Raw genomic sequence first — 27,159 nt, forward strand, 5'->3', positions numbered from 1 at the left:
GAAGCTGCACACAGTCACTATAAGAAATAGTTCCAGCACATACAGTAGTTGGTCCTAAAACCACACATAATTCTGTTTAGCTGGATTTGTGTGTAAAAGCAGGGCCAAAGGCCATACTGTGTGTGTTTGCATGTGTAACTTCGATGTCACACACAGTGTGGGAATTTGGAGCACTGAGCTTCACGCATTTTTCAGCACTTCTCTTTTACTCAGTCTTTGTGTAACTTCATGTGTGCACTGCACACATACACATCATAATTACTTCCTACATTTTTTGTGTGATTTACAGTTACAGACGTTGGAATAATTTGTGAACATTGTTTCACAAACTGAAAAACTCAAACTCTTATTCATGTTTTTTGAGCCAATACCATTTGTAGATTTCTGTACACGGTTATACACATTTAGATGTTCTTGTACACGTTCCCAAATCTCCGAATGCTATTGGCCCCATATTTATTGTGAGTGTTGTAGTATGTGACTGTGTCCAATGGAGGGCAGTCGTCCTTTCTGAATGTGTCCATACTGAGGTTCTCAGATCCAGATCCAGAAAATGTTATTAATCCCCAATCAGTCCAGAGACGATATCAGCTACTCCAGTGTAACCTGTATGTTCATACTGTACTTACAAAATATTGCTCAAATTATTGAGTTTAAAAAATGTATATATGATAAGCGTTTATGGTTAATATTAGTGTGGAAGTAACTGACTGACTGAGACTACAACTACAACTCTCCACAGTCTCACATAGTGTGTGTGTGTGTGTGTGTGTGTGTGTGTGTGTGTGTGTGTGTGTGTGTGTGTGTGTGTGTGTGTGCGCGCGTGTGTGTGTCATCATGGCAAAATGTGGTCCTGGAGACACCTACTGTAGCGGGACTACCACAGATTTTGTTTTTTTTTAACAATGTTTGTATCGATTTTTAATTACTGTAATTACATTTTTAAAAGGATTTTTTATCTCAATGAGTCTTTACTCATGGTTAAATAAGAGGTACATTACATTTAAAAAAGAGTGTTATGATGGAGCATTACTGACATTTGTGTTATTTATGTTTGATATTATTTTTTTTTTGACAATATGCCAGTATTTGAGAGCCTTACTAATACAGTAACAATTAAGGCCAAAAAACATAAATGTAAACTGTATCATATTGTCATACTGAAGAAAAAAAAACATAAGAGTAAAGTAATACTGCAAATGTGTGCTTGCATGGCTACATGTACTGAATGTGGCTACTGTTGATGTATCTCTGTACTAATGTCTTGCTTTCTGTTGCAATGCATTGAATATATTGAGAAAGCTACTGTCTTTATGGTGCCTTGTTGTTTTCTGTTTATAATTTTTTAAGGACATTTTTTGGCCATTTTAGGCCTTTATTAGCTGAAGATAGGAAAGGGGTAGAAAGAGGGGGAATGACATGCAGGAAAGGGAGGAATCAAACCCACGGCCGCTGCGGCAAGGACTGAGCCTCTGTACATGGGGTGCATGCTCAACCAGGTGAGCTAACCAGGCGCCCACTGTCTGTACATTTTTAACTGATGTCTTGCTGTTTCTGGTTCCAAAACATCTTGCCAAAGGACTACAGTTGAAAATTAGCTGGCTGACTAACACTGGCACATTTACAGAAACGTTGATTAAGTTTAGCCTGACAAGCCAGACCCACATCAAGGGGCGGGATAAACAGTTGTCTTTCAAAATCTCTCTGCATGCGATAGGATAGCGCTACAACCAGGCAGAGCAACGAAGAAGGTAGGAGCTAGTTGATAGATTAAACCTTTGCTGTATCCGGTCGGTAAAATTCCAAACACATCTTCCTGTTTTAAGAAAGATTTCAGTGCCGTTCTTTATTCTTTTCTCAAAGAAAAGCTTAACTCCAAGTCTTCCAGAGTCATGGCCAAAGCCGACTCGAAAGACCGCTGTTCCCAGCAGCAGCAGCAGCAGCCATAAGCCCGCCAACCGACTCTATACACAATGTGATAGGCCAGGCAAAAATTTGGGTTTTTCCAGCTCACAAGCCAACGGAGATTTGCTAGACCCCCCTGGCTGCAAATCACATTTGCTGCCGCTAGGGAGCGTCTAGATTCTATGCTAGATTAATGTGTGTTGTCCTTATAAATAAATAAATTAAATGACAAGTGATTGCAAATTTTGATCTCTTACGTGACACTCCACAGACATTTGACCTTCAGCTTGTGATTGTATGGTGGATAGTATTAACAGTACATTCGGGTCAACCCTTGACACAGTGACTCCACTAAAACTGAAAAAGATGACTTCTAAACGATGAAATTAAACAATTGAAGACAAACTGTCAAACAGCTGACATACAAAAGCCCAAAACAATGCAGTCCAGGCGTTAAAGAACTAGTAATGTACTGTATAGATCTACTACATACTCAGAAAATAAAATACATTCACAACCAGATAAGAGAAAGTCACACAATATTCAACTTCCATCTGGGTCTGGTTAATATAACTAGCAGATTCTCTAAAAATAGCAATATTTGAGTGAGGTTTTGATTGTTTGAACATGAGGATTTTCTGACCAAACAAAGTGAGGTTTTCACGGTGCACTACTCAGTCATGTATGGAGACAGTAATGAGTCAGTGGAGTCAGCGTTTCATTCCAGTAGAAGTAACTTTATAGAATGATCATTGGCTGTTGTGCTGATGAGTTCAGGGCTGCAGCTTCTGTTGGTCAGGGAGCCTCTGATCGTCTGTCAGCACATCTGAAAACGCTTCTTCTGTAATAGTGAAACAGCACAGAGGGGGATTAGGTCCAAACTCAATGTTGAATAGGTGTATATGTATATTTATTTTTTATAACGTGCTCATGTTGACACTCACAGCACTTGTAGAGAGTGTTGAGCCTGGCTTTGTCATTGCGACTCATCTCCTTGGCATTGCCAAAGGACACGTTGGGGTTGGGGATGGGGACCATGGTGGGCTGGTTGTTCTTGGAGAAGGCGTACCTGCAAGAGCACACGGAGCAGTTAGGCTGGAGCACAGCACATCCTGGGAAACTTACTGTCAGTGTCATTTTGGAATCAGACTTCACATTCATCCCACACATGAATAAAGTTGTTCAGTCCTGTTTTCTGCATGTCAGGACCATCTCAAAATCAAAAACATATTGTCACAGCCCAGCTTCGAAAAGGTAGTTCATGCTAAGCGCCGGACACAATGACGGTGTGTCTGCAAAATAGCCTCAGGAAGGAACCTGTTTTGGTGGAACATGTGTACGTTTAAAAGTTGTTTTAGTCGTGCGAGAGAAAACTCAGATTGGACAGATAGTCTAGCTAGCTGTCTGGATTTACCCTGCAGAGATCTGAGGAGCAGTTAACCATAGTCCTCATAAATCCACCGGAGTTTAGAATGCCAACACAAAGAAAGAGGAAGGTGACGGACATCCGGCGAAATGAGAGACATCTGGTAGAACCACTATCCCCTACATAAAACGTCGATATAGACTAAGATTACTGCCACTCTCTTTTAACCGGCATTAACCAGAGATCACTCTCCCGCCTCCAGCTGCTCCAGCCAGGCTTCTCACCTGTTTGAACAGACGACATCACGCCAATCCTAGCTTCACTTCACTGGCTTCCTATTGGTTTTAGAATTGAGTTTAAGATTTTACTGATCAATTTTAAAGCTCATCAGGATCTATCACAGAAATGCTGACCCTATACGAGCCAGTTCGTAACCTTAGATCCTCGGGCAGGGCACTTCTAACGTTCCAAAGTCGAGACTTAAAGCTATAGTGCGTAGTTTCTGTCTCCCCCATGAGGAATTCTAAGTAATGACAACAACGCTGTCGGCGCGTCCACAAGATACAAGCCTTCTGTGATCGCACACTTAATAAACAGTTTTTAAAGGTGCCATACAAATAAAGTTATTATTATTATGCACACACAACACAGAAGTGAAGTCAGCTGTTCTCACTTGTGGTACTGCATGACAGAGTTGTAATCGTAGGGAGTGCCCTGGTTCAGGGTGGCGATCTTATTGAAGTTGTGCTGCATTCCTAAAAAGAAAAAAAAGAAAATAATAAAGTTAAGTTTAAAGTTACATTTGTTTGGTTTGTCTTCACATTGACTCTGGACAGAAAGGAGTCCAGCCGCTGGAGAAAAATCTCAATAATCTGCAGAGGTCCGTGGTTTGGTACTGATGGTTTTATGTTCAGAGAAGTGCAGTCACACAATGAGCTTCTGTTTCATGAAGGATCAGGGATTTGCTAAAACGTGGCGATCCCCTGGCAGTGTGATGTTCAGGCTCTTTTTGTCCACTAGGAGGCACCAGGGAGCCACCATACTTAAATTGCAAACAAGATGGGAAGAGACATTTCAATTATTCCCATATGAAGCAAAAGTTTCTGAAACATTTACATTTTTTTAAGGGAAATAATGTTTTTCTTACATGTTTGAAATGCATACATAGACATGATGGATGTAAGTATCTCTCTTTTGAGGAGCAGTGAAGCCTGATGGTCGTGATGAGAACAAGGATTTGGGAACTGTTCAAACGTGTAAGGACAGAGTCATTGATCAGCTCTCATGTAGCACACAGGCTGCTGGGCCCATGCTAGGTACAACTTCCTCTCAAAAGCACAGGACTACAAACAGAGATTAAAGCAGTTTCTAATCTTAAACAACCTTTTTCAAGTAGCTACAGAGCTTTTTAAACTCACTAAGAAATTTGAAAGTGCCATTTACAGTTAGCCCTCCTTAAAGAGTGACAGAATGTGGTTCATGGGAATAAACACAGCACATGAGTTGAACAAAAGCAGAACTGTCTAATATCACCAAGCTTGCCTGTCTGTAAGACAATGGTATAATAGTTTGAAATGTAACGTTCTATAAGTTTTATTTTATTTTAGTTTTGACTTTTCGATTTTCAGTTTAGTTGTGGTTAGTTCCAAGGCAAGGGTGGCCAGTGCACCTGTAATATTAAGCCTGGACCCCCGTCTGGCCCTGCTAACTGTGGCAAATATTTTCATACATTTTAACTCCACCTTTATCCCCAAAGAGGGAATATTGTTCATGTGCAGTGATAGATAAAATGTAGGTTAACACTTATGATTATGACAGATACTTATTCTTGTGTTTATTGTTATATGAGTAGCATTAGTCTTTTGTAAAACCAAATCTATGGAGGGTTAGTGGTATGTAACACTTGTCCTAAATGTATTTGGTACCCTTAAAATTACATGTGGCCCCAGCCTGCATGGCCTCCATTTTAAATGGTCTAGAACCACCACTGCCTGGCAAAATAGTTTCCGTTTAGTTTTTCTTGAAGGTTTTAGTTTTAATTTAGTTTCAGGTTACAAAAAATATTTTTCACTGATAATTTTCTTTTTAGTTTTAGTTTACTATAATAGGAGGTTTTGTGTATTTGTTCACAAGGTTTATGCATGAAATATTAACGTTAGGCCTGCATGATTTCTTGTAAAAAAAAATATATCTTATGAGTGTGTCTTATGTGAATGTACTTGTCTGCAGTTTCCTCTGAAACCAGTCTGAATAATAACCAGCTCCCTTACCAGACTGAACGTTTTGCAGCATGACTTTGATGTGGTTGTCCCTGTCAGAGCGGGTCTGTTCATGGTTGAAGCCCAGAGCGTGGAGCAGCTCGTGCTGCACCGTGCCATGGTAAAGGCATCCACTCCGGGCCAGAGACACCACCTGCTTCCCACCACGACGGCCAACGAAGGAGTAGCAGCTGGACAGGAGCACAGAGGAGTTGAAGAACACTGAAGTGTGATCTTCCAACTCAAAGTCTTCTATAACATCACTTTCTTACCCATTCTGGGACTCAATGCTCAGCCAGTCGCGGTCGCTGCTTCTGCTTGGCCTGAAGCGGATGCAGGAGAAGGAAGAGAAGGACTCCAGTCCACGGGTGATGATGGCCTTCTCCCGGTCGGCTGCCAGGACCACAGCACACAGCTTTTAGCTTCTTACCATCCAACAGCACACAGCATTTAGCTTCTTATCATCCCACAGCACACAACATTTAGCTTCTAGCCATCCCACAGCACACAGCATTTTTCTTCTTAGCATCCCACAGCACACAGCATTTAGCTTCTCTTCATCCCACAGCACACATTTAGCTTAGCTATTTCCATACCACAGCACAAATCATTTAGCTTATTAATATACCACAGCACACAACATTTAGCTTCTTATTATTCCACAGCACACAACATTTAGCTTTATACCATCCCACAGCAAACAACATTTAGGTTTAGCTTCTTAGCATCCAACAGCACACAATATTTAGTTTCTTAGCATACCACAGCACACATTTAGCTTCTTGCCATCCCATAGCACACAACATTTAGCTTCTTAGCATCCAACAACACACAACATTTAGCTTCTTAGCATGCCACAGCACAAGAACAACACAGTAACATAGTGGCCCCAATTATTTGACAACTTTTCTTTTTTTGGAAATTACATTTGAAAAAGACAATGGTATTATTATTCACAACAGCTTTTAGAATGGAGTGTAGTTTTCTGACACCTCATGTAACATGTTTTGTTGCTTCAGAGGAAAAAATAAATGACTGATGAGTGAAAGCACCTTGAGTGACTCAGCGGCTCTAAATGATTGCTTTTTTGAATCCTTACTGTGTTGGATTTGACTGTTTGCTGACTGTTGCATTGGTTGTAGGCCTACATCTGTTTTATTTTTATTTTTATTTGTAGTCATTCATGTCATGACTCCTGAGGACCTGACCTGGCAGAGCGGTGGGGGGATTTCTGGGGCTCCAGCCCCGAATGTTTTCTCCAATGGCCTGAATCTTTGAGGTTTCTAAAATACGTCAACTTTTTAATGCTACTACTATTACTACTACTAGCTATTCCCTAAAGAAATCTAATATAAGTAAGCAAATGTTGTTTTGGGGATCGTTGATTTACAGTTAGAGCAGCCCTGATTACTATGGGATGAATTCAAATATAGCAGATTTATCAGCTAAACACTCATTGTGTGACATCTACTCCAGCAGTGTGTGAAAAAAAAAGTTTTAGATTAGTAATGCTGTTTACGCCAAATTCATACCCTACCTATGTAGCCTAACAAATATAAAACAGGAACATCAGACAATGTTTTCCTGTGGCATGAGTGAAAATGAAAAAATCTGGTTTCAGAATGATGAAGACAAGTGGAGAACAGTTAGATACAAAACAGGATGTTGGCTCTACAGGATGATTTCTTGTCTTTGGCTATCATGTTTTTCTCAAATGATGTACAGATTTTTAGGCATTCTATTATCTCAAATGGCTTGAAAAAAAAAGTGTAAATAGCTGCCTCTAGACCCCTCCATGTTTGGGCTGAGCCCCGAATGTTTACAGCTTCTGGCTCAACTACTTTAACAGTGAGCAGCAAACAGGCCGCTGTCTTTTGTCAAAGTTGTTGCTACAATAGGCTGCATTAAATGAGGAAGCCTGCTGTATATGGACAGAGCATATGCGTGAGATGTGTGTGACACTTACAGAAGTGGTTGGTGATGTAATAAGGAACGTAGACCTTCCCATCAGTGTATTTGCCCCACATGCAGCCTTGGCTGGTGCAGGGGTCGGCGTTTCTCTCGTCCTCGCTGCCAATGGCGATGTCTCCTCCAGTCAGGATGGGATCATTGTCAGAACGGACTGAAACACATCACACACACACTCAGAAACATGTTGAACTGCTGCTGATAGAACAAGGAAATGTCATGTCTGCAGCAGCTCACACTCACTCAGATTACTGTTGGCTCTCTCCAGAAGTTCAGAGACAGAAAGCTCCGCTGAGTCATCCTCTGCACATCAACAACAACACCATTTCACTTTGTGTAAAAATACAGCAGTCACAGCACAATAGGGCTGATCATAAGAAGAGATTACATACCTGCCTGCAGGTTCAGCGTGGGGTTAGAGGGGGAAAAAAACAAACACGTTAGAGATAGATGGAAAGAAATGACTTGAAATAACAGCTAAAAGTTTACAGAAGAATCATTTTTAAGCGAAATAACCAAATTCTTTGATTTAAGGTAGCAAAGTACAAAAAGAGAGATTATGAAACACACATACAGCATTGTGGAACCTAAAATGTTATGTATGTTAGGGTTAGGGTTATCATCCAAACTGTATCATCATCTATGAGAAATTATCAAAATAGTACTAAAGAAATGTGCTTAAAAAAAAAGAAACATCTGCTCTGTATCACATGAGAAACGATTAGCTTCTCCTTGCAATGTTCTTTAAATATCTTCTTTAAGATTTGGCAGCCCTTCCCGGTATACATTGACTCTCTGACTCTCTCCATGCAGAAACTGATAACTAACTTTACTAACTTTTTAATGGTTTTATTTATTTTTGTTTTGCTTGTTTTCTGTCTCCATTTATTACTCTTATTTCTGAGATCTAAAGGGAATTATGCAATATAGTAAACCATGAAACTGAAAAAAAAAGAAACGCTCTAATTAATCTCCAATCTTACAGAATACTTGAGCCTTACTTTGATGTTTGTGACCGTTTTCACGAAAAAATTGGCACATCCAGCATTTCTTCTGTGCAGGTGCGTTGGGAAATATCACAGACATCTCGCACACTGCTCTTGCTCCAGCATCACCATTTATTAAAGAAAACTAATGTTTTGGCCCCTTTGGATCAAGAGTATTATAATTATATATATATAATAATAATAATATATAATTATAATATAATATCTTATTATTACATATTTATTACTTAATACCTAATATATTTACAGTACTCTTGACGAAGATCTGAAGGGACAGAAACATTTCCTTTAATAAATGGTGATGCTGCAGTAAGAGCAGTGTGCAAGATTTTCCTTTTTTCCATGTTTGTGACCATGACAGGCGAGGTTAAACATGCATTCTGTAACACCTAGAAGTGTTGTGTTGCAACGTGACGAATGACCAGATATCACACTGTGCTGTCATTGCTGATTGTTCCTTTTCCACTATGGTCCTACCTCATTGTCGGCCCAACAGCAGGCAGACAGCAGCAGCAGAGCCAGAGCTGAGAATCTGAAAACAGACATGCGAGCCATCCTAGCAGACCTGCAGGACACAGACCCAGCTTCCACTCAGAGGAAAGATATACAGAGTTTGAACCAAAAAATACAAACAGCTGAGGGTTCACACACTGAAAGAAAAAGTGCAGACTTCTTCATTGCATTCTGCTGCAGACATTTGAACTCACCTTGGATTCCTCTGTGTGGACTTGTGCAGCTTCACTCCAGGTTTTTATACAATGTACATGTACAAATGCGTCACTGAGCCCAAATATGGATTATCTGGGTACTGAGAAAGCTAAAGAAGCAGCTAAACTCACAGGCTTATCAGGCATACAGAAACATCTCAATGCCACTGTGGGTGGGAAAAGGGACACCTGTTGCATTTAACATCATAATGTCCAAACACACGGAAATAAGGAAGAAACAAAAGTCCCTGTTATTTTTGATTTGTTCTTATTATTTGCTCATTTTCTGTGGACTGTATTCTTTTATCACAGGTTTGCTAAAAAGTGTGATGAGTATTCAGGTACAGCACATGAAACGTTAAATGAAACCATATTTATGTGCTGTGATTACAAAGGTGAAGCTGGAGCAGGACACCTTACACATGCAGAGGTGGACAAAATAAAAGGAACACATGTACAGTGTAATGAAATGCACCGTTTGTAATTTTATCCAAAAAGACATGGACAAAATAAGAGCAACACCTATGCAGTGTAATACTTTCTTATTTTTTTGCATGGATTACTATATTGCATAATTCCCTCTAGATCTTAGAAATAAGAGTAAAGAGTGGAGACATAAAACAATCAAAAAGAAGAAAAAAAAGACTAAAAATATATTTATATATTATATTATATTATATATTTATATATATTTATATATATTTATAAATATATTTTATTATAAAATAATAAAATAAAATAAAAACATTATTAAAAAGTTAGTAAAGTTAGTTATCAGTTTCTGCATGGAGAGTCAGAGAGTCAATGTATACCGGGAAGGGCTGCCAAATCTTATAGAAGATATTTAAAGAACATTGCAAGGAGAAACTAATCTTTTCTCATGTGATACAGAGCAGATTGTTTTTAAGCACATTTCTTTAGTACTATTTTGATAATTTCTCATAGATGATGATACAGTTTGGATGATAACCCTAACCCTAACATACACAACATATTAGGTTCCACGATGTTGTACGTGTGTTTCATAATCTCTCTTTTTGTACTTTGCTACTTTAAATCACAGAATTTGGTGATTTGGCTTAAAAATGATTCTTCTGTAAAATTGTAGCTGTCATTTCAAGTAATTTCTTTCCCATCTATCGCTAACATTTGTTTTTTTCTCCTCTAATCCCACACTGAACCTGCAAGCAGGTATGTTATCTGTTCTAATGATCAGATCTATTGTGCTGCACTGACAAAATAAAAGGAACACCTGTTTTCCTCCAAAAAGACATGGACAAAATAAAATGAACACCTGTGCAGTGTAAGGGCCGTTACAGAGTCAACGCATCAGTACGCATATGCGTCCGCAAGGCTACGCATCGCTACGCTTCGGCCGCCAATATGCGTCGATGCGTAGCCAAATGTGTCATCCCAGTTTTTGATACGCGACGCGCCGGTGCGCAAAATACTATGCGTTGTCGGTGGGGGCGACACTGCATGTATTGTACTAGTGCCCTATATTTAAATATAGGATACTATATTGTACATTATTCAAAAATATTGAATCAGCTTAGCTGAGCAAATTCATCAAACATAGGACTACTGAGTCACATTTTTCGGTATGTATCAACGTTGTGTGTGTGTGTGTGTAGTCTGCTGTGTGCCCTCCTCAAGAGGCTGAAATAGCGTACAGCAGGAGAGAGAGAGAGAGAGAGAGAGAGAAAGAACCAAATGTATTTATATATTTTTAAAACCTGCTAAACCATGTTTACGTGACCTTTTATTAATGTATTGGTCAGTGCTACCCAATCGTAGCACACTGTACTGGTGGGGAAACACGCCAGCATCTGATAAAAAGAAGTCAGCCAGCCAGCTGCTCCCTGACGAGAGCCACTCTCTGGGAGGGTCTGGCTCTGCCGACCGAACACCGTGGAGCACTCTGCTGCCCCCTGTTGCGTGGGCGGTGTATTGCATTTCACGCATCGCCCGTGACGCTTGGGTCTACTTGCGTCCACTGTTTAGACTATGAAAGGGAGCGCGTCGCTCGCGTTGCTTGTTCGCGTTGCTCGTGTTGCTCGCGTTGCTCGCGTTGCTCGCGTTGACTCTGTAACGGCCCTAATGAAATGCACACTCTGACGTTTTGTCCAAAAAGACATGGACAAAATTAAAGGAACACTTTACAATCTAAGGGCGTTTTCACACATGAAGGTCCGGACCAAGGTTCATGTTTTTGTTACATTGTCTATTTGATCCGGTAAGTTTTGGTTTCACACTGCAGTTATGCAAGCGCATTAAAGAACTATACGTGACAAAACTACGTCCTGCCGTCATCACATACGTGAGCTGCGTCTCCAGATACTTATATTTGATTGGTTTGTAGACGGGCTTCCCCGTCCTCTCGTATCCTCTCTCTGTGTCTGAGTTTTTTCAACTGACTGCTGCTCCCACCTACTGGCGTGGCTCTTTTTGTTTTGTTGTGATGTTGAGAAGCAAAAAACGGGAACTTTCTTTCTGGAGCATTTATTCACAGACAAATGGAAACCTACACCGTACATTTACTAACAAATAAACTGCTGATGTATTCTCTGCTTTGATAGCCGACAGCTGTCTGCTCTGAATGCATTCACCGTCACTCTCTCTCACTAAGCACCGAGCTATTCCTTAAAGGAGCTTCCCCGGTCTTGTAACACAGGGAGAGCCTGCCAGAGCTTCTTGTATTTGGTCCAAAAGTTCAAAACATCCCAAAAATGCTTTCACACTATAAACGAACCGGACCATGGTTTAGTTTGGTCCGGACCGAGACCACCTCTTTTTATCGGACCAAAATTTGGTCTTTTGAGGTCCGGGGGAGGTTTCACACCTGTATTTTTGGTTCGGATCAAACTAAAAAGTCCGAAAGTCCGGACCAAATATGATATGTGTGAAAACGCCCTAAGACAGTCTGTTACTAAATGATTACAAATTGTCATAATGTGGAATTAAGTCCTTTTTTCACAAATCCAATATTTTATAAAGGCATTGTATGGTATGGTACAATATTTTACAGGGTTGTATGTTATCTTTTCAGAATTAAAAAGTGACTTATTGGCACAAGTGTGTGTGAGACTGTACGTCTGGTGTTCCGAGTAAAGAAAAAAGCCTTATCAACTACAGTACAGTATGTGCTACGTTTGATCACCTGTGTGTTTGTCTAGCAGCGTCACTGGGCTCTGGTCATGAAGGGCCTCCATGTGAGAATGACAGAAACTGTGAATATTGCTGATCACCTGCGTGGCTTTTTACTGAGTTCTGCTTCTACATGAATGTTGACCTTGTTTCTGGCTTAAATATTTTCTTATGGTGAGTGCTGGGGCTGGTACAACACTTCTATCTTCTCAGGTCACAATAAAACAAACAGACACAGGCTGAGGTTATGATGCGAATAAGCATGTTTTATTTATTATTAGTAATCAAGCTCAAAGTGGATATTTGCATTATTTGTGATGATGTCATTGGACACTTCATTTCTCATTAGGACAGCATGCAAGTTCATTTGATCAAATTCTGAATAAAAGCACATTCGTTAAGCACAAGATGCATTTCTGGTTTTGCTTGTAAAACATTTCATCTGTTTGCCTCATTTGCTCTGGATTTCCTGTTGGAAAAAAAGAGGGAATTTGTTCAAAAATATCAAATGAATATACATACACACACACACACACACACATGGGCATGCACATACCATACCCTAGGACACTTGAAGTCCTTAAGTTACAGGTCTGTTGACGACCATCACCAGGGGCGTCGGACTGGGGGGAAAAAGGGGACTGACTACCCAGGACCCTCATGTGAGGAGGGCCCAAAAAGATGCTAGAATTAATAGCTGTGGATGCGGGGAGGGGCCCATAGAAAATGCCTTTCTACAGGGCCCAGAATTTTTTGCTAGGCCCCTGACCATCACGTAACCCTAACACCCCTGTTACAATGTCAGGCTCCTCTCTCACTTCCCAGGTTTCTTTTTTCTCTTTCTACAATTGTTTTTATTCATGTGTATGCCTTCCACCGCAGGGTTTTGCGAACAAACTCTTACTAACTATGTAACTATTATTGTACGTTTTTATTTATTCATTTATTTTCTTTCACCTCTATTTTTTCTATTTTTATTTCATCTTTTGATGTTTGGTCGTTAACGTCTGGTTCGACCTGATCTGTCATGTATTTGTTCTACTGTTTGTTTTTGTGATTGTGGAATGTATGATTTTTTTTTTGGAATAAAATTAAAACTCTTACTAACTGAAGGATGTAATTTAATAATGTCCTAATTTACAAATAAACATACACTGTATATCATAGGTTAATGTCTGAATAACAGGAAACATGCATGCACATAAAGGTACATTCATGCTTCCTCTGTATCTGTCCTATAAGGGCAAAATGCCAGAGAAACAACAAAACGCATGATAAATGGAATGAATCATAAAGAAAAGCTACGAAACCCAAAAAGAGAGGAAATCTTCCGTCTGAAGACAGAATTCACAGCTAGGTTCAACTTAATGTTATTATTATTATACTTAAGTTAGATCACATTAAGGATAGCGCGTACATAGCAAGTTCGAAAAAAACATCGAACCACACAACTTACTTTCATTTTTAGAGGAAATGCTTTCTTTGGCCAGGTTTCAAGTAATGTCTGGAAGCAGTCGAATCTGAAATCAGAAAGAAAGCTAAATCTGTAAAAGCTGCTTGATTTCTTTATGGTACTGCTACAATGCACATGAACATAAGTATGATCTTCCAAGGTATCTGTTCAGTCTGACCTAGTCTGTCAATTTTAAAGGTCCCATGGCATGGAAATTTCACTTTATGAGGTTTTTTAACATTAAAATGCATTCCCCCAGCCTGCATATGGTCCCCCAGTTGCTAGAAATGGTGATAGGTGTAAACCGAGTCCTGGGTATCCTGCTCTGCCTTTGAGAAAATGAAAGCTCAGATGGGCCGATCTGGAATCTTGCTCCTTATGTAGTCATAAGGAGCAAAGTTACCTCCCCTTTCTTTGCCCGCCCAGAGAATTTAGCCCACCCATGAGAAAGAGACATCATGGCTTTCAAACGAGCAAAGTGGCAGTTGGTCAAGGCAACACCCCCACCCTCCACCTTGCACCCCCCTCTCTCCTCCTCAATAGCTACAGACACAGAAATGGCACATACTTAGGAAAGCTCATTGTGGGACTAGCTCTGTTGGCTGTAATTCTGCACCAAGGCTGAATTTCGGGAAAGAGATTTCAGATACAGTATTAGGGGACCACGAAGGTCTATATAAAAGCATCCAAAGAGCACCATGTCATGGGACCTTTAACAGTAGAAAGACAGCATGAGAGAGTACTGTTGGTAGGGGATAGCCCAGTAGAAAGACAAGTGAGAATGTAAATAACTCAGAGAAAATACACCACGGATACAGAAACAAGTAGGAAGTTATTTAGTTAGGGAGATGGTAAGGTATATGGGTAAAAAGGTACGTACTGCAGCCATACAGGCGGTTCACCCGAAGGATGTCATTAGGACTCATCTGGGTGGCTCTGCCAATGGCTACATTGTTGTCGGGGATAGGAACGATGGTTGGCTGCCTGTTACTAGAGAAGGCAAACCTACGGTACACAGTATTGATGAGAGGTTTAAACTGTATTGTTGAATGACAATTCGAAAGCTCATGTATGGATCCATACTGGGCATGAAGCGATTGTAAGTGATTTAGGGACAAAATCCACAAAGCTTGTTTTTTGTAAAAATGCATTCTTCAACAGTCTGAGTTATAGACAAATCAATTGAGTATATTCCAAATTATATATTCCTTTTAGTAGAAAATCCCCCCTTAATGTTTTCATGGACAGTGTTTCCTTGAGACTGACCTCCCCCAGAAAAATGCCCAAGCAGCAATTACGACCCATATTTACATATTTATTTATAGTGTTATCGCCCTCCAGTGTTCGCAGTAGTTACAATGGCAGCAAAGCCGGAAGTGAGGAGTGAGGTGACAAAGTATAAGAGTGCCACATTTCCATGTAAGAGGGTAAATTGGGGTGGTGGGTCAAACAAACAGTACTTTTACCCAGGAGACTGGGGTCCATGTCCTGTTTGAAAATAATAGTAAATGGAGACTTTTTTTTAACTTTACTGAACAGACAAAGATTTGTCAGGTTCTGTGTCACGTGCGTAACTGGAAGTGGAGGGTTAGGGCTCACACTAACCCCCTAATCCTAACCCCCCAACCCTGATTTTAACCCAAACCACAATATTATTTTCTAAACTTAAATACTTAGTGTTGGTGCCTTAACATAACCAAGTAGTTCTTTGCCTAAACCTAACCAAACTGTGACCATTTCACAATGTTAACTTTATTTAAAAACTGAGATTAAGATTTGCACAGAAGAAGGATGTGGATTTTGTCTCTTTCAGTGAAATTGCATTAGGAGAGGATCTCTTCATGGCCAGTTTGAAGAGTGTCTAAAGTGTCCCGTAACTTGTTCAACGTACATATAGGCATGTGAGTATTGTTTCAAGAAATACTTGAAAAATGGGAATATTTCATAGCTAGCATAGCATAAATACATTGTTGTAGTATATTATAATTAAGATCAGTGAGTGAATTATACCTTCCATATTGCATGACAGAGCCGTAGTCATAGGGAGTGCCAAGGTTCCTTGTTTGGACCTTGGTGAATTGGGACTCCAATCCTGCAGGTGATCACACAGCTTAATCAAATGTTTTTGAAAAGTGCAATAAGTAAAGGGGTTAACTTAACAGTTATATCTGCTGTAAACTACATGTCACGTTTTCTGTACATATGACTGCTCATTCTAGAGGTCTTGATAACTACATAATTTACATTCCTTGCTACTGAATAACTGCAACAATGATATGACACTTAATATTTTTCACTTGCACACTGTGTGGAAGTCTGGGACAGTGCCTAAGGAGTGGCAGATCAAGGTGGTGGTTCCCCTGTTCAAAAAGGGAGATCAGAGTGTGTGCCAATTAAAGGGGTATGACACTTCTCAGCCTTCCCGGTAAAGGCTAATCCAAATTGCTGGAAAGGAGGGTTCGGCCGAGAGTCAAACCTCAGATTGAAGAAAAACAATGCATATTTCGTCTTGGTCGTGGATCAACGGACTAGCTCTCCACTCTCGCAAGAATCCTGAAGAGGGCCTGGGAATATGCCCATTAGGTTTACATGTGTTTTGTGGATCTGGAGAAGGCATATGACCAGTCCCTATCACTATCCAATCCCTGCACGTCCAAAGCAATGGCTGTGTTGGCCTCCGCCAGGACTGTGCTTTGACACCAATCCTGTTTGTGATATTCACGGACAGGATATCGAGGCATAGTCGTGGTGGGGAGGGGTTGCGGTTCGATGAGCTGGGGATCTCATTGTTGTTTTTTGCAGATGATGTGGTCCTGATGGCATCATCGGTCTGTGACCTTCAGCACTCACTGGATTGGTTCGCAACCGTGTGTGAAGCAGCTGAGATGAGGATTGGCAACTCTACATCTGAGGCCATGGTTCTCAGCAGGAAACCGATGGAGTGCCTACTCCGGGTAGGAAATGAGTCTTTACCCCTAGTGAAGAAGTTCAAGTACCTCTGGGTCCTGTTCGCGTGTGAGGGGACAATGGAGCGGAGGATTGGCTGGTGAATCGGAGCAGCGGGGTCGGCATTGCATTTGCTTTACGGCACTGTTGCGATGAATAGAGAGCTGAGCCAAAAGGCAAAGTTCTCGATCTACCGGTCAATTTTTGTTCATACCCTCACCTATGGCAGTGTTTCCCATACATAGGTACTACTTGGGTGTCCCGCCCAGGTAGATTAAGACCCGCCCAAGAAGATAAAATCCGAATTAAATCTTTTCCACAATCAATAATGTATTTTTTACAGTGCACCCAGACCAGCGGCATCCAGCCCCTCCCCCTCATGGAGTTGTTAATATAGGCCTATATAACATTTAAACACCAGGTAATCAGGTATTTTATCTGCCGGACCATAACATTTATTTAACAAACCAACCAGATTTGATTGACAAAGCACATCAAAGGCTTCACTTTTAATCTTATTTAATCTTCTTTTTTTTTTTTTATAAATAGTCAATAAACCTTTGTTTGAACACAGCCATCACGCACCGTCACATCCTGCGCCACCTACCACCACAAGTAAATTCTCAACCTGTGGGAAACAATGTATGGTCATGAAGGCTTGGTCATGACCGAAATAACCAGATCCCAGGTACAAGTGGCAGAAATGGGGTTTCCCAGAAGGTGGCTGGCGTCTCCCTTAGCGATAGGATGAGATGCTCATCTGTTAGGAATTCGGAGTAGAGCCGCTGCTCGTTTGCGTGGAATGGAGCCAGTTAAGTTGGTTTTGGGGATCTGGTAAGGATGCCCCCTGGCATGTCCAGCTGGGAGAAGACATCGAGGAAGACCCAGGACTAGCTGTTGTCCCCGCGACCTGATTCCAGATAAGCGGATGACGTTGGATTTTTCACTTAAAAGTTTAGAGTAATAAAGGCCAGTTGTATCAATTGTAAGACCATAGCTGGTTGTTGTATCTTTTGCTTAAAGCATTACTAAAGCTCCATCTATAGTTTACATAAAGAAAGTTTGTAACTCAACCCACCAGGAATGACGTTCTGCAGCAGGATGCGAACATGCTCGTCCCTGTCTGACCGGTTCTGTTCATGGTGGAAGCCCAGGGCGTGGAGCAGCTCGTGTTGGATGATCTCCAGGAAAACACAGCCCTGGCGCATCAAAGACACTACCTGGCCATTACCACGACGCCCAATATATGAGAAACACCTGAAAGATAGAAGTAAACCAAACCATTGCCTAACTAAGAGTGTATTTGTGCAGGCATATGTGTGTTATGTGCATTGTGTGGTCCATACCCTCCGAGAGACTGGATGTCCACAAAGTCCCTCTGTCCGTTAGACAAGGGGGTGAAGCGGATGCAAGTGGACTGCGCAAAGGACTGCAGGCCTTGGACAATGGTTTGTCTCTCTCTTGTGGCTTGACAGTAAAAAAACAAACATAATCAGTTTAATGGGTTTTATTGCTGTCATCTTCACTCTGCCTTTATATTAAAAGGGGACGTTTAGCACTTTTACTATACAAGTAGACTACTATACTGCTACTTTTACTACTACTCCTACTACTATTCTGGTACCACAGCTACCACTACTGCTGCTGCTACTATTGCAATACTGGTGATGTTGCTCTTGCTACTACTGTACAAATCTACTACTTAGGGCTGCAACTTACAATTGTTTTCATTGTTGATTAATTGTTTTCTCGATTAATCGATTGGTCTATAAAATCTCAGAAAATGGTGAAAAATGTGGATCAGTGTTTCCCAAAGCTCAAGATGACGTCCTCAAATGTCTTGTTTTGTGCATATTTCAAATATATTTAGTTTACTAGTTTAGGACAGAAGAAACTAGAAAATATTCACAGTTAACAAGCTGAATTCAGATAATATTTACTTTTTTAATCTACTACTACACTGCTATTACTACTATCACTAGATTTAAAACTGTTATTGCTACTACTATTACCTTAATTGCTGCTACTTCTACTATTCTGCTTCTACTAGGCTATTATTTACTGCTGAATACAGAAGCAAAGTAAAAGCCAAGCCTTCAGTACTCACAGTACTCATCGGAGATGCGGTAGGGTACATAGACGTTGCCGTCGGTGGCTTTAGGCCACAGGCAGCCTCGTGCTGTGCAGGGATCAGCGTTCTGTAGACCTATTGGCACTGCTATGTCTCCAAATAACACCAGAGGGTCATCAAAGTTCTTTCCTGCAAAATGACATGAGAAGATCAAGGAAATATCTATCTATTCTTGTTGAACTGCATTTCATCATTTTTTTATTTAACTGCTGTGTTAAAAGCCTGTCAAATCTGGGTCTGATATAAGCTCTTCTTCCACAATGCAGTATCTCTGCTGTATACTTTCAGGTATGTACTGTAACACCAGCATTATTTATTATTTCTATATGTATGGTTAGATAAGTATTACTGTACATTTGCTGCTTGAGGGATAATGTCACCAAAGGGAATGAATAAAGCAGTTGCAGTGGAGACGAACATACCAAGATTAACATTGGCCTTCTCTAACAGCGTGGACACACTGAAATCGTCATCTTCAATGGTGTTGCCTATGGAGTAGAAATCTGTTCATCAATGTATCAGTTACACAATTTACAACTTTATATTTTTACAGAATTTTAATGTCTGAATGTCTTACCAGAGTTCTCGTCACGCTTTTCAAAGGAAGCCTATAATAAGACATAAAGTAATCGTTGGTTGAATACAGTTGAATCAATATGGAGCCACTGAATTTAAGATGTGAAAATTGGCTTCGAAGTTCAGAAAGTGTTTAGTTCAGTCAGTGATTTGACTTAACAATAGCATGTAGGCAGAAATAAAAATCATCAGCGGCACCTGTACTTCCTCCGCAAACTGAAGAGAGCGAGAGCCCCCCACCCATCATGTGTTCCTTCTACAGGGCACCACTGAGAGCATCCTGTCCAGCATCCTGCGCTGCCTCCAATCATAAGACCGGCAACGCATAGTGAAGGCTGCTGGGCGGATCATTGGTGTCCCACTCCCCTCACTCCTGGACATTTACCAAACCCGCCTCACACGCAAAGCAACCAGGATGGTGGGTGACCTCAACAACTGCTCAAACAGCCTCTTCAGCATCCTGCCATCAGGGAGAAGGTACCAGAGCATCCAAGCCTGTTCCACCAGACTGGCAGACAGCTACATTCCCCATGCAGTCAGGAAACTCAACACCCTCCCCTTTCTCCCTCCCCCTCCCATTTGCCCCCACAAACTCTTTCTATTGCACATTTCACAATCTTCATCTTAAGTTTTCAGTACTATTTGATTTTGTCTTACATTTGCACTATTCAGAATGTATTACTGTATTGTACATATTACTTATCTTTTTAATTGTATATATAACATATCCTTCTTTATCTTATTTATATATATTACTTATCTTTTTTTTATATTATACTTGTCGTACGTGTCCTTATTGCACCATGGGTCAGAGAGAAACATATTTTCAATTGCTCTGTATGTCTGGCACATATTGCAGAATTGACAATAAAGTTGTCTTTACTTGACCTGAACTTTGAAAGCTAGTATTTTTTTCTTCAAAATTGCAATGTACATCTTTCGAGGCAGAGAAAGCTAATTTATTGCAATCACGCACTGTATTAGAATGCAATGCAATCCTCAACCTACAAAGTATAAAAAGAAAGACAGAATCTCATTTTAACTTTTGCAATTTTACGGAAGCCCTGAAAGGCTTATCTCCTTTGCAGAAGATGTTATCGCTACAGAAAAGTACTGAGTTTAAAGTCATAATTCTGACTTAAAATTTAGAATTCTGACTATCACTCAGAATTACGAGTTTAAACTCGGAACTCAAATAAATTTTTCACATGAGGCCCTAATCCTCTTCGTATATCTCGTATGTACGAGAGATAATTTTAAAGTTGATCTTGCTTTGACCAACAGTGCCTGCTATTATTTTTTTTTCACCTTGCCTTTTCAGGGCTTCCACGCAATTTAAATTATCTTTGTTTACAAACAGTTTCCATATAAATTACCACACAATTATATAAAAAAAGTTCCCTCATAATGTACATTGGGCAATCAGACTGTACTGCAGATCCTTGTATATTATTGAAGAAAATTTTTATTATGCACTGTAAAATTTCAGAATGTATCACATTTAATTTAAAATTGTGTTATAAAAGTGTTGTATTTATCTCATTATTGATAAAGTAAGTGTCTGTCTGTGCATATGCATGCAAAGTTTTGGATGAGGTTTACCTGTATAGTAAAACTGTGGACAGAGAAGAAGAGGACACTGAGCACAGCCGCCTGGAGCATCATGGTTATAGGACAGCAACAGCAGCAGACTGGGGAGTGTTCCAACTTATATGGGTGTGAAAGCCAACTAACTTTCATCCTAATATGGCATACTGCTCACCAAAGACATGTTGACAAATTCTGATCAACTGAAAATGGCAGTTATTGCTAAAAGAGACAGTAGTTTGTGTAAGATGTGGGCTTTGTTTCCGGCTGTCTGTCCCCAGGCAGGAGCAGATAACACATTTTAGCAGTCAATGATACAAAAAAAGGTCAAACTGATCAATTTACTGACAAAAACGTCTATCTCTTTTTAGACTCCAACATTAAAAACAAATCCTAAATTAGTAGTCCCAAGGTATAAACGGCAGAAAGGCATATTTTTATTATTTTTTAGGAAAGGTTTAAAATCCCAGACCTAAAGCTGAAAAACTAAAACCTGTTAACAGTTTCTCAAAAATTTCACCAGACATATACTATATTTTCAGGATCTTCTCATGAACCATTTGTACATATAGCTTTGCTTTAAAAGAAAAGCATTGCAATTTGTATGTATGTATGTATTTCCATCTTTAAAATTGATAATTGGTCGCATAAAATTTAATGTATTAAGAATTAAAGTAGTGGATTGGCAAAATGATACTAAGGTCACTACATTTACACAAAATACAATTTACTGCAGATGCATTTTTGTAGTTGCTTTATTCACAACAACATAAGGCACTTAAATAGTAATGCCTGAGAATAATGGTCACCCAAGTAGGATATTTATGAATTTTACCTTTTGCCAACTTGTCTGAACACCTGAAATTTCTACACAATTTGTTTTCATTTGAGAGGTCACAAAGATGATTGCTGCATATGCCACCATTAATCATGTGTTATTTATCAATGTTAAAGATTAACAGGTCTGCTCTTTATTTCAAGGGACACGCACGATGAACAGCAGCTAGGCTTTCAGGGTCATCCGGTCTCAGAGAAAGGTATATCTATGTGTCAGTTATGGTTAGCATTATTGTACCTCAGCAAAGCTAACATTAAGGTTCCCTGACAGAAGCTCAGTCTCTTGGGACTTGGCTTATGAAACAAAGGGTTGTGGTTCGAGTCCCTATATGGACCAAGTATTGGTTGTTGACTGGCAGTGTCTGGAGAGGTGCCAGTTTACCTCCTAGGCACTGCTGAGGTTCCTTTTACCCTGCGCATGTCTGTTTTGCGTCTTGTGTAAGATACAACAACTGCCAACTACATGTAAATAAGTAAGAGTAAAAAGTGTGCTGAGACATTTTCACAAATCTTCAGAGACGTGTAATTACAGCATAAGGCAAAATTTTGATCGTGGTTAGAAATGACTGATACTGTAGGGATCAGTTATAGGCCATTGATGAAATCTACTTTTGGGTTGTCAGGAGACTAATGTCTCTAACTGATCTTTACACAAGTCTTCTGTGTGGTTAGAATCAGAGGTGCAGAGCTGTGAAAGCCTTTTTGTGTTTATATGACTTCTTCAAATTGTGGGCACAGTTGCAATATGTTATGTTTGCTTTACACGCAGTCTTGCAAAAAACAGGAACAATGAAAATTTGAAATAAAGCCTAAATAAAAAAAAGACAAACATTGTCTGAGACTACCTTAATGACAACATTACATTTACTTGAGTACTGTGCTTAAGTACAATTTTAGGGAGATTTGTACTTACTTATTTTCATTTTTGGAACATTATACTTCTACTCCACTACAATTTGGAAGCCAATTTAGTACTTTTTACTCCACTACATTTATTAGATCATGTTAGTTATTAGTTATTTTGCAGATACTGATGAAAACAAAATACTAATAAAACTAATAAATTATGATATTATGTTTTAATATTAATGATGCTTACATATCAATGCATCAATACTTATAATCCAATAATATATGTTATTTGAAAGGCCATTCTGCAAGATGAATACTTTTACTTTTGGTGCCAATACATATGTACTTTTACTTAAGTTATTATTTCAATACAGGACGCTTACTAGTATTTCTACACTGTGGTATTGCTACTTTTACTTTAGTAAAAGGTCTGAGTACTAGGGGCGCCCTGGTAGCTCACCTGCTGAGCATGTGCCCTATGTACTAATGTACTTTTCAAATAAAGTCCCAAAAAGCCCCCCAAAAAAATTATGAGATTTCGTTATTTTCATCTTTAATCTGACTGATCCTTCAACATGAAGACTAGGCTTACATTTGATGTCATTCAAAAATATACTTCAATATATTTGCTTCTCATTTGTTTACATTAACAAACACATCAAATTAACTAAATGTTGTAAAACAACTTAAATTAATAAATTATTAACTACATTAAAAATTGCTGAAATGATTGAATTGCTTCTAATACAGAATGTATTAAACCTGACAATTAATAGTTTCACTTCTTGATTGTCAAATGGTTTATGTCATCATCTGTACAAGCATATGCAATCCAGTCTGCTGCAACCATTTCTCATCACACTTAGACTCAGATTTCTAAACAGAGGTAATGTGGCTTTGTCTGGTGACATGTCTATTCTAGTTGATGTAAGAACGAGTGAGGAAAATGTCTCAGTATTGCATGTTTTGCTCTGTATACTCAGTGGTGGGATTTAAGGAGTACTGTAGTAGTACTGTAATTAATGGCTGAGCAGAAAAATCCATGTTCCCATGCATACTCACCAAACTTTGCACCAAGTCCAGTCCTATGCCAAACTTAAGCAGTGTGATTTGTGTGCTAACATTCCTGATGGTGGCGCTACAACAGCCATCTAAAATTCGACACTTTTAAAAATATATAACAAATTAACCATACATGCTACAACGTCACAACTTACGTCAAACTGTAGCCCCAATGGAGAAGAAACTATCCTCTGCTTTTGCCAGTAGCAATTTGAAGTCCATCACTCTACTTTTTGCAAAAACTGCTAAACTTGATGCACCATCACTGGGTAACCATAATTACCTCGGAGTCACAGTTTTAATGTTATGATTGTGGCTCAGGATTTTGTGGGCAGTTTTTTATATATATACATTTGGGTCTGGAAATATTTGGACAGTGACACAATTTTCATAACTAACACAATGGATTTGAAATGAAATCATTGAGGTGGAATTGTAGTGCAGACTTTCAGCTTTATTTTGAGGGTATGTACATCAAAATTGGAGGAAGGGTTTAGGAATTACACACATTTTCATACATAGTCCCCTTATTTCAAGGGACCTTAAGTAATTGGACAAATTAATATAATCATAAATAAAATGTCCATTCTTAATACTTTGTTGAGAATCCTTTGCAGGCGATGACTGCCTGAAGTCTGGAACCCATAGACATCACCAAACATTGGGTTTCCTCCTTTGTGATGCTTTGCCAGGCCTTGATTGCAGGTGTCTTCAGCTGTTGTTTGTTTGCAGGTCTTTCTGCCTTAAGTTTTGTCTTAAGCAAGTGGAACGCATGCTCTATCAGATTGAGATCAGGTAATTGACTCGGCCACTGTAGAATATTTCACTTCTTTGCCTTGAAAAACGCCTGGGTTGCTTTTGCAGTATGTTTTGGGTCATTGTCCATCTGTACTGTGAAGTGTCGTCCAATCAACTTTGTTGAATTTGGCTGAATATGAACAGACATAATGTTCCTATAGACTTCAGAATTCATGCGGCTGCTTCCATCTTCTGTCATATCATCAATAAACACTAGTGACCCAGTGCCACTGGAAGCCGTGCATGCCCATGCCATTGCACTGCATTACACTGCTTTTTTATTCTTGAGGCTTATGAATGGTTTGCACCTTGTGGTGAACCCTCTGTATTTGCTCTTGTGAAATCTTCTCTTTATGGTAGACTTGGATAATGATATGCCTACTTCCTGGAGAGTCTACTTCACTTCACTAGATGTTGTGAAGGGGTTCTACTTTACCATGGAAAGGATCCTGTGATCATCAACCACTGTTGTCTTCTGTGGATGTCTGGGCCTTTATGTATTGCTGAGCTCAGCGGTGCGTTCCTTTTTTCTCAGAATGTACCAAACTGTTGATTTGGCCACTCCTAATGTTTCTGCCATCTCTCGGATCGATTTTTTATTTTTCCACATCCTAAGGATGGCCTGCTTTACTTTCATTGAGAGCTCCTTTGACCACATGTTGTGGATTCACAGCAACAGCTTCCAAATGAAAATGTCACACCTGAAATCAACTCCAGACCTTTTATCTGCCTAACTGATTTTGAAATAATGAGGGAATAGCCCATACCTGCTCACGAAACAGCTTTTGACTCAATTGTCCAATTACTTTAGTTCCCATTTTTGAAAACCATACATAATTACAAAGAAAAATATTACTGAAAATGTGGTGTTTGGATAGATCAGGAGGCACTTTACAGTACAGTCCTCAAAGTCGCAGCGTTCTTTGTGGCTTGTTGTGTTTTACACAACATTTCCATGAATCATGGATGTGTTGATGACATAAATGAGGAAATATTAGGACTTAAAGGGGTGATAGAATGCAAAACCGATTTTACCCTGTCATAGTTGAATAACGACAGTTCGGTGGGTAAATAGGACATACATAGAAGCTCAAAATCCTATTGACACCCCTTTACTATGAAAATCTAAGCATCTCAAAATCCGGAACCTTTGTCACAGCCGTGGGTGTATTAAGAGAACAGTCACGCCCCAACATTTACATAGGCTACACAACTGACCTGAGATCAGGTAGTCTTCTGAATCTAGGTCACGCAGATCTCTGCTATTCCATTACAAAATTCACTTCTGAAACTTTTTTATGCGAGAAATCAACTATGTAAAGCTCAAATATGGGCTGTTTTACAAAAATTTATGTCTAATAGCAAATTTTGTCCGACTGTGTGTCGGACTTCAGCACCGGTTCTGCCTGTGTTTCTGCCTCGCCGCCTGGCCTGCCTTCCTTCACAGACCCCGGCCTGCTGTGTGCTCGATTGAGCCCCGTTACGGCTGGCAACCCACGTCACTTCATACCCGCGCAAAGTCACCGCTTTGTGGGCTAATGGACTACTACCAAACGCCGCTGCTCTGACAGAGCTCCAGGGCCTGCAGTTCCCCTCTTCCTAATGCCAGTTGTGTGTGAGTGAGAGCGCGGTCAGCGAGCTTGTTACGCCAGCAATCTCTTACCACAGGTTCCAGTTAATCTGTGTGTAATTATAATGTGTTGAGTTATTTAAACAAATGATCTGTGAAATACATGCCTGCGGTTGGATGTGATAGAGCCTGCGGCTGGATGGCGCTAGCTAGCCTCCTCTTAGAATTCCTCTGGAATTCACAAAAATTCATTAACTTGAAATCGGACTCCGTTGTTGGCTTTATAAGACAGTTAGATGTTGTATAAGTAAAATTCAAACTGTAAATATACTCAAATTAGGCCGAAAATGAAGCTGTGATTTGTAGCTACACACAGCTAGGATTGAAGGGACAGTCACAGCTGACGAAACACCTAGCCTTCACAAATATTCATTAACTTGAAATCGGACACCATTGTTAGCTTTATAAGACATTTAGTTAGATGTTGTATAAGTGGCGTGACATGTGTGTAACATGTGGTAAGAGATTGCTGGTGTAACAAGCTCGCTGACCGCACTCACACAATGGGCCATTTAGCTAGCAGGAAGAGGGAGTTGCAGGCCCTGGAGCTCTGTCAGGGCTGCCAGCCGTAATGGAGCTCACAGCAGGCCGGGGTCTGTGAAGGAAGGCAGGCCGGGCGGTGAGGCAGCAGCACCGCCGCTTAACTCCGACACACCGTCACAAATTTGCGTAAACTGCCTATATTTGAGCTTTATATAGTTGATTTCTCACAAAAAAGTCTCAGAAGTGAATTTGGTAAGGAAACATTGCAGTGTCTGGAATATGGGAATATGAGATTCTGTCGCTTCTCTAATGTGTGTGTATTGGGGATTCGCTCAACCAATCAGCGCGCAGCTCATCTAAATATTATATAATATAATATCATATCATATTTGGAAGAAAAGCTCTTGTTACAAATAGGGCCAAAACACAGGGATGCATAAGGGGCA

At 39.9% G+C, this 27,159-nt stretch overlaps 2 protein-coding genes across 2 annotated transcripts; both read right to left on the minus strand.

The window, feature by feature from the left end:
• Positions 1-2,621: 2,621 nt before the first annotated feature.
• LOC120555530 (low choriolytic enzyme-like) lies at positions 2,622-9,230 on the minus strand. The gene is made up of 9 exons (XM_039794275.1): positions 9,212-9,230; positions 8,982-9,069; positions 7,741-7,804; positions 7,496-7,651; positions 5,802-5,922; positions 5,542-5,720; positions 3,945-4,026; positions 2,850-2,974; positions 2,622-2,746 (listed from the first exon to the last, which is right to left on the minus strand). Coding segments are annotated over exons 2-9 (807 nt in total). The 5' UTR covers positions 9,060-9,069; positions 9,212-9,230; the 3' UTR covers positions 2,622-2,744.
• Positions 9,231-12,603: 3,373 nt separating this feature from the next.
• Positions 12,604-21,171, minus strand: LOC120555529 (low choriolytic enzyme-like). Its single transcript, XM_039794274.1, has 10 exons — positions 21,067-21,171; positions 19,466-19,496; positions 19,311-19,376; positions 18,865-19,017; positions 18,104-18,224; positions 17,836-18,014; positions 15,822-15,903; positions 14,692-14,816; positions 13,815-13,878; positions 12,604-12,827 (listed from the first exon to the last, which is right to left on the minus strand). Exons 1-9 carry the CDS (start codon positions 21,127-21,129, stop codon positions 13,823-13,825), a joined length of 876 nt encoding a protein of 291 aa, XP_039650208.1. The 5' UTR covers positions 21,130-21,171; the 3' UTR covers positions 12,604-12,827; positions 13,815-13,822.
• Between the last annotated feature and the right edge of the window lie 5,988 nt (positions 21,172-27,159).

The sequence above is a fragment of the Perca fluviatilis genome, chromosome 3 (genome assembly GCF_010015445.1).
Source record: "Perca fluviatilis chromosome 3, GENO_Pfluv_1.0, whole genome shotgun sequence".
In the NCBI taxonomy this organism is placed as follows: domain Eukaryota; kingdom Metazoa; phylum Chordata; class Actinopteri; order Perciformes; family Percidae; genus Perca; species Perca fluviatilis.

Bases quoted from the DNA above. Each gene is read 5' to 3' on its own strand.
- LOC120555530 (XM_039794275.1), bottom strand. From the start codon at position 9,059: ATGGCTCGCATGTCTGTTTTCAGATTCTCAGCTCTGGCTCTGCTGCTG. The intron at 5,923-7,495 runs GTAAGTGTCACA...TGGTCCTGGCAG, and splicing joins TTACATCACCAACCACTTCT to CCGACCGGGAGAAGGCCATC. The intron at 2,975-3,944 runs GTGAGAACAGCT...GTGCTCTTGCAG, and splicing joins TCTGTCATGCAGTACCACAA to GTACGCCTTCTCCAAGAACA.
- LOC120555529 (XM_039794274.1), bottom strand. From the start codon at position 21,129: ATGATGCTCCAGGCGGCTGTGCTCAGTGTCCTCTTCTTCTCTGTCCAC. The intron at 19,377-19,465 runs GTAAGACATTCA...TCTACTCCATAG, and splicing joins AAAGCGTGACGAGAACTCTG to GCAACACCATTGAAGATGAC. The intron at 18,015-18,103 runs GTATGGACCACA...TCTATCTTTCAG, and splicing joins GACATCCAGTCTCTCGGAGG to GTGTTTCTCATATATTGGGC.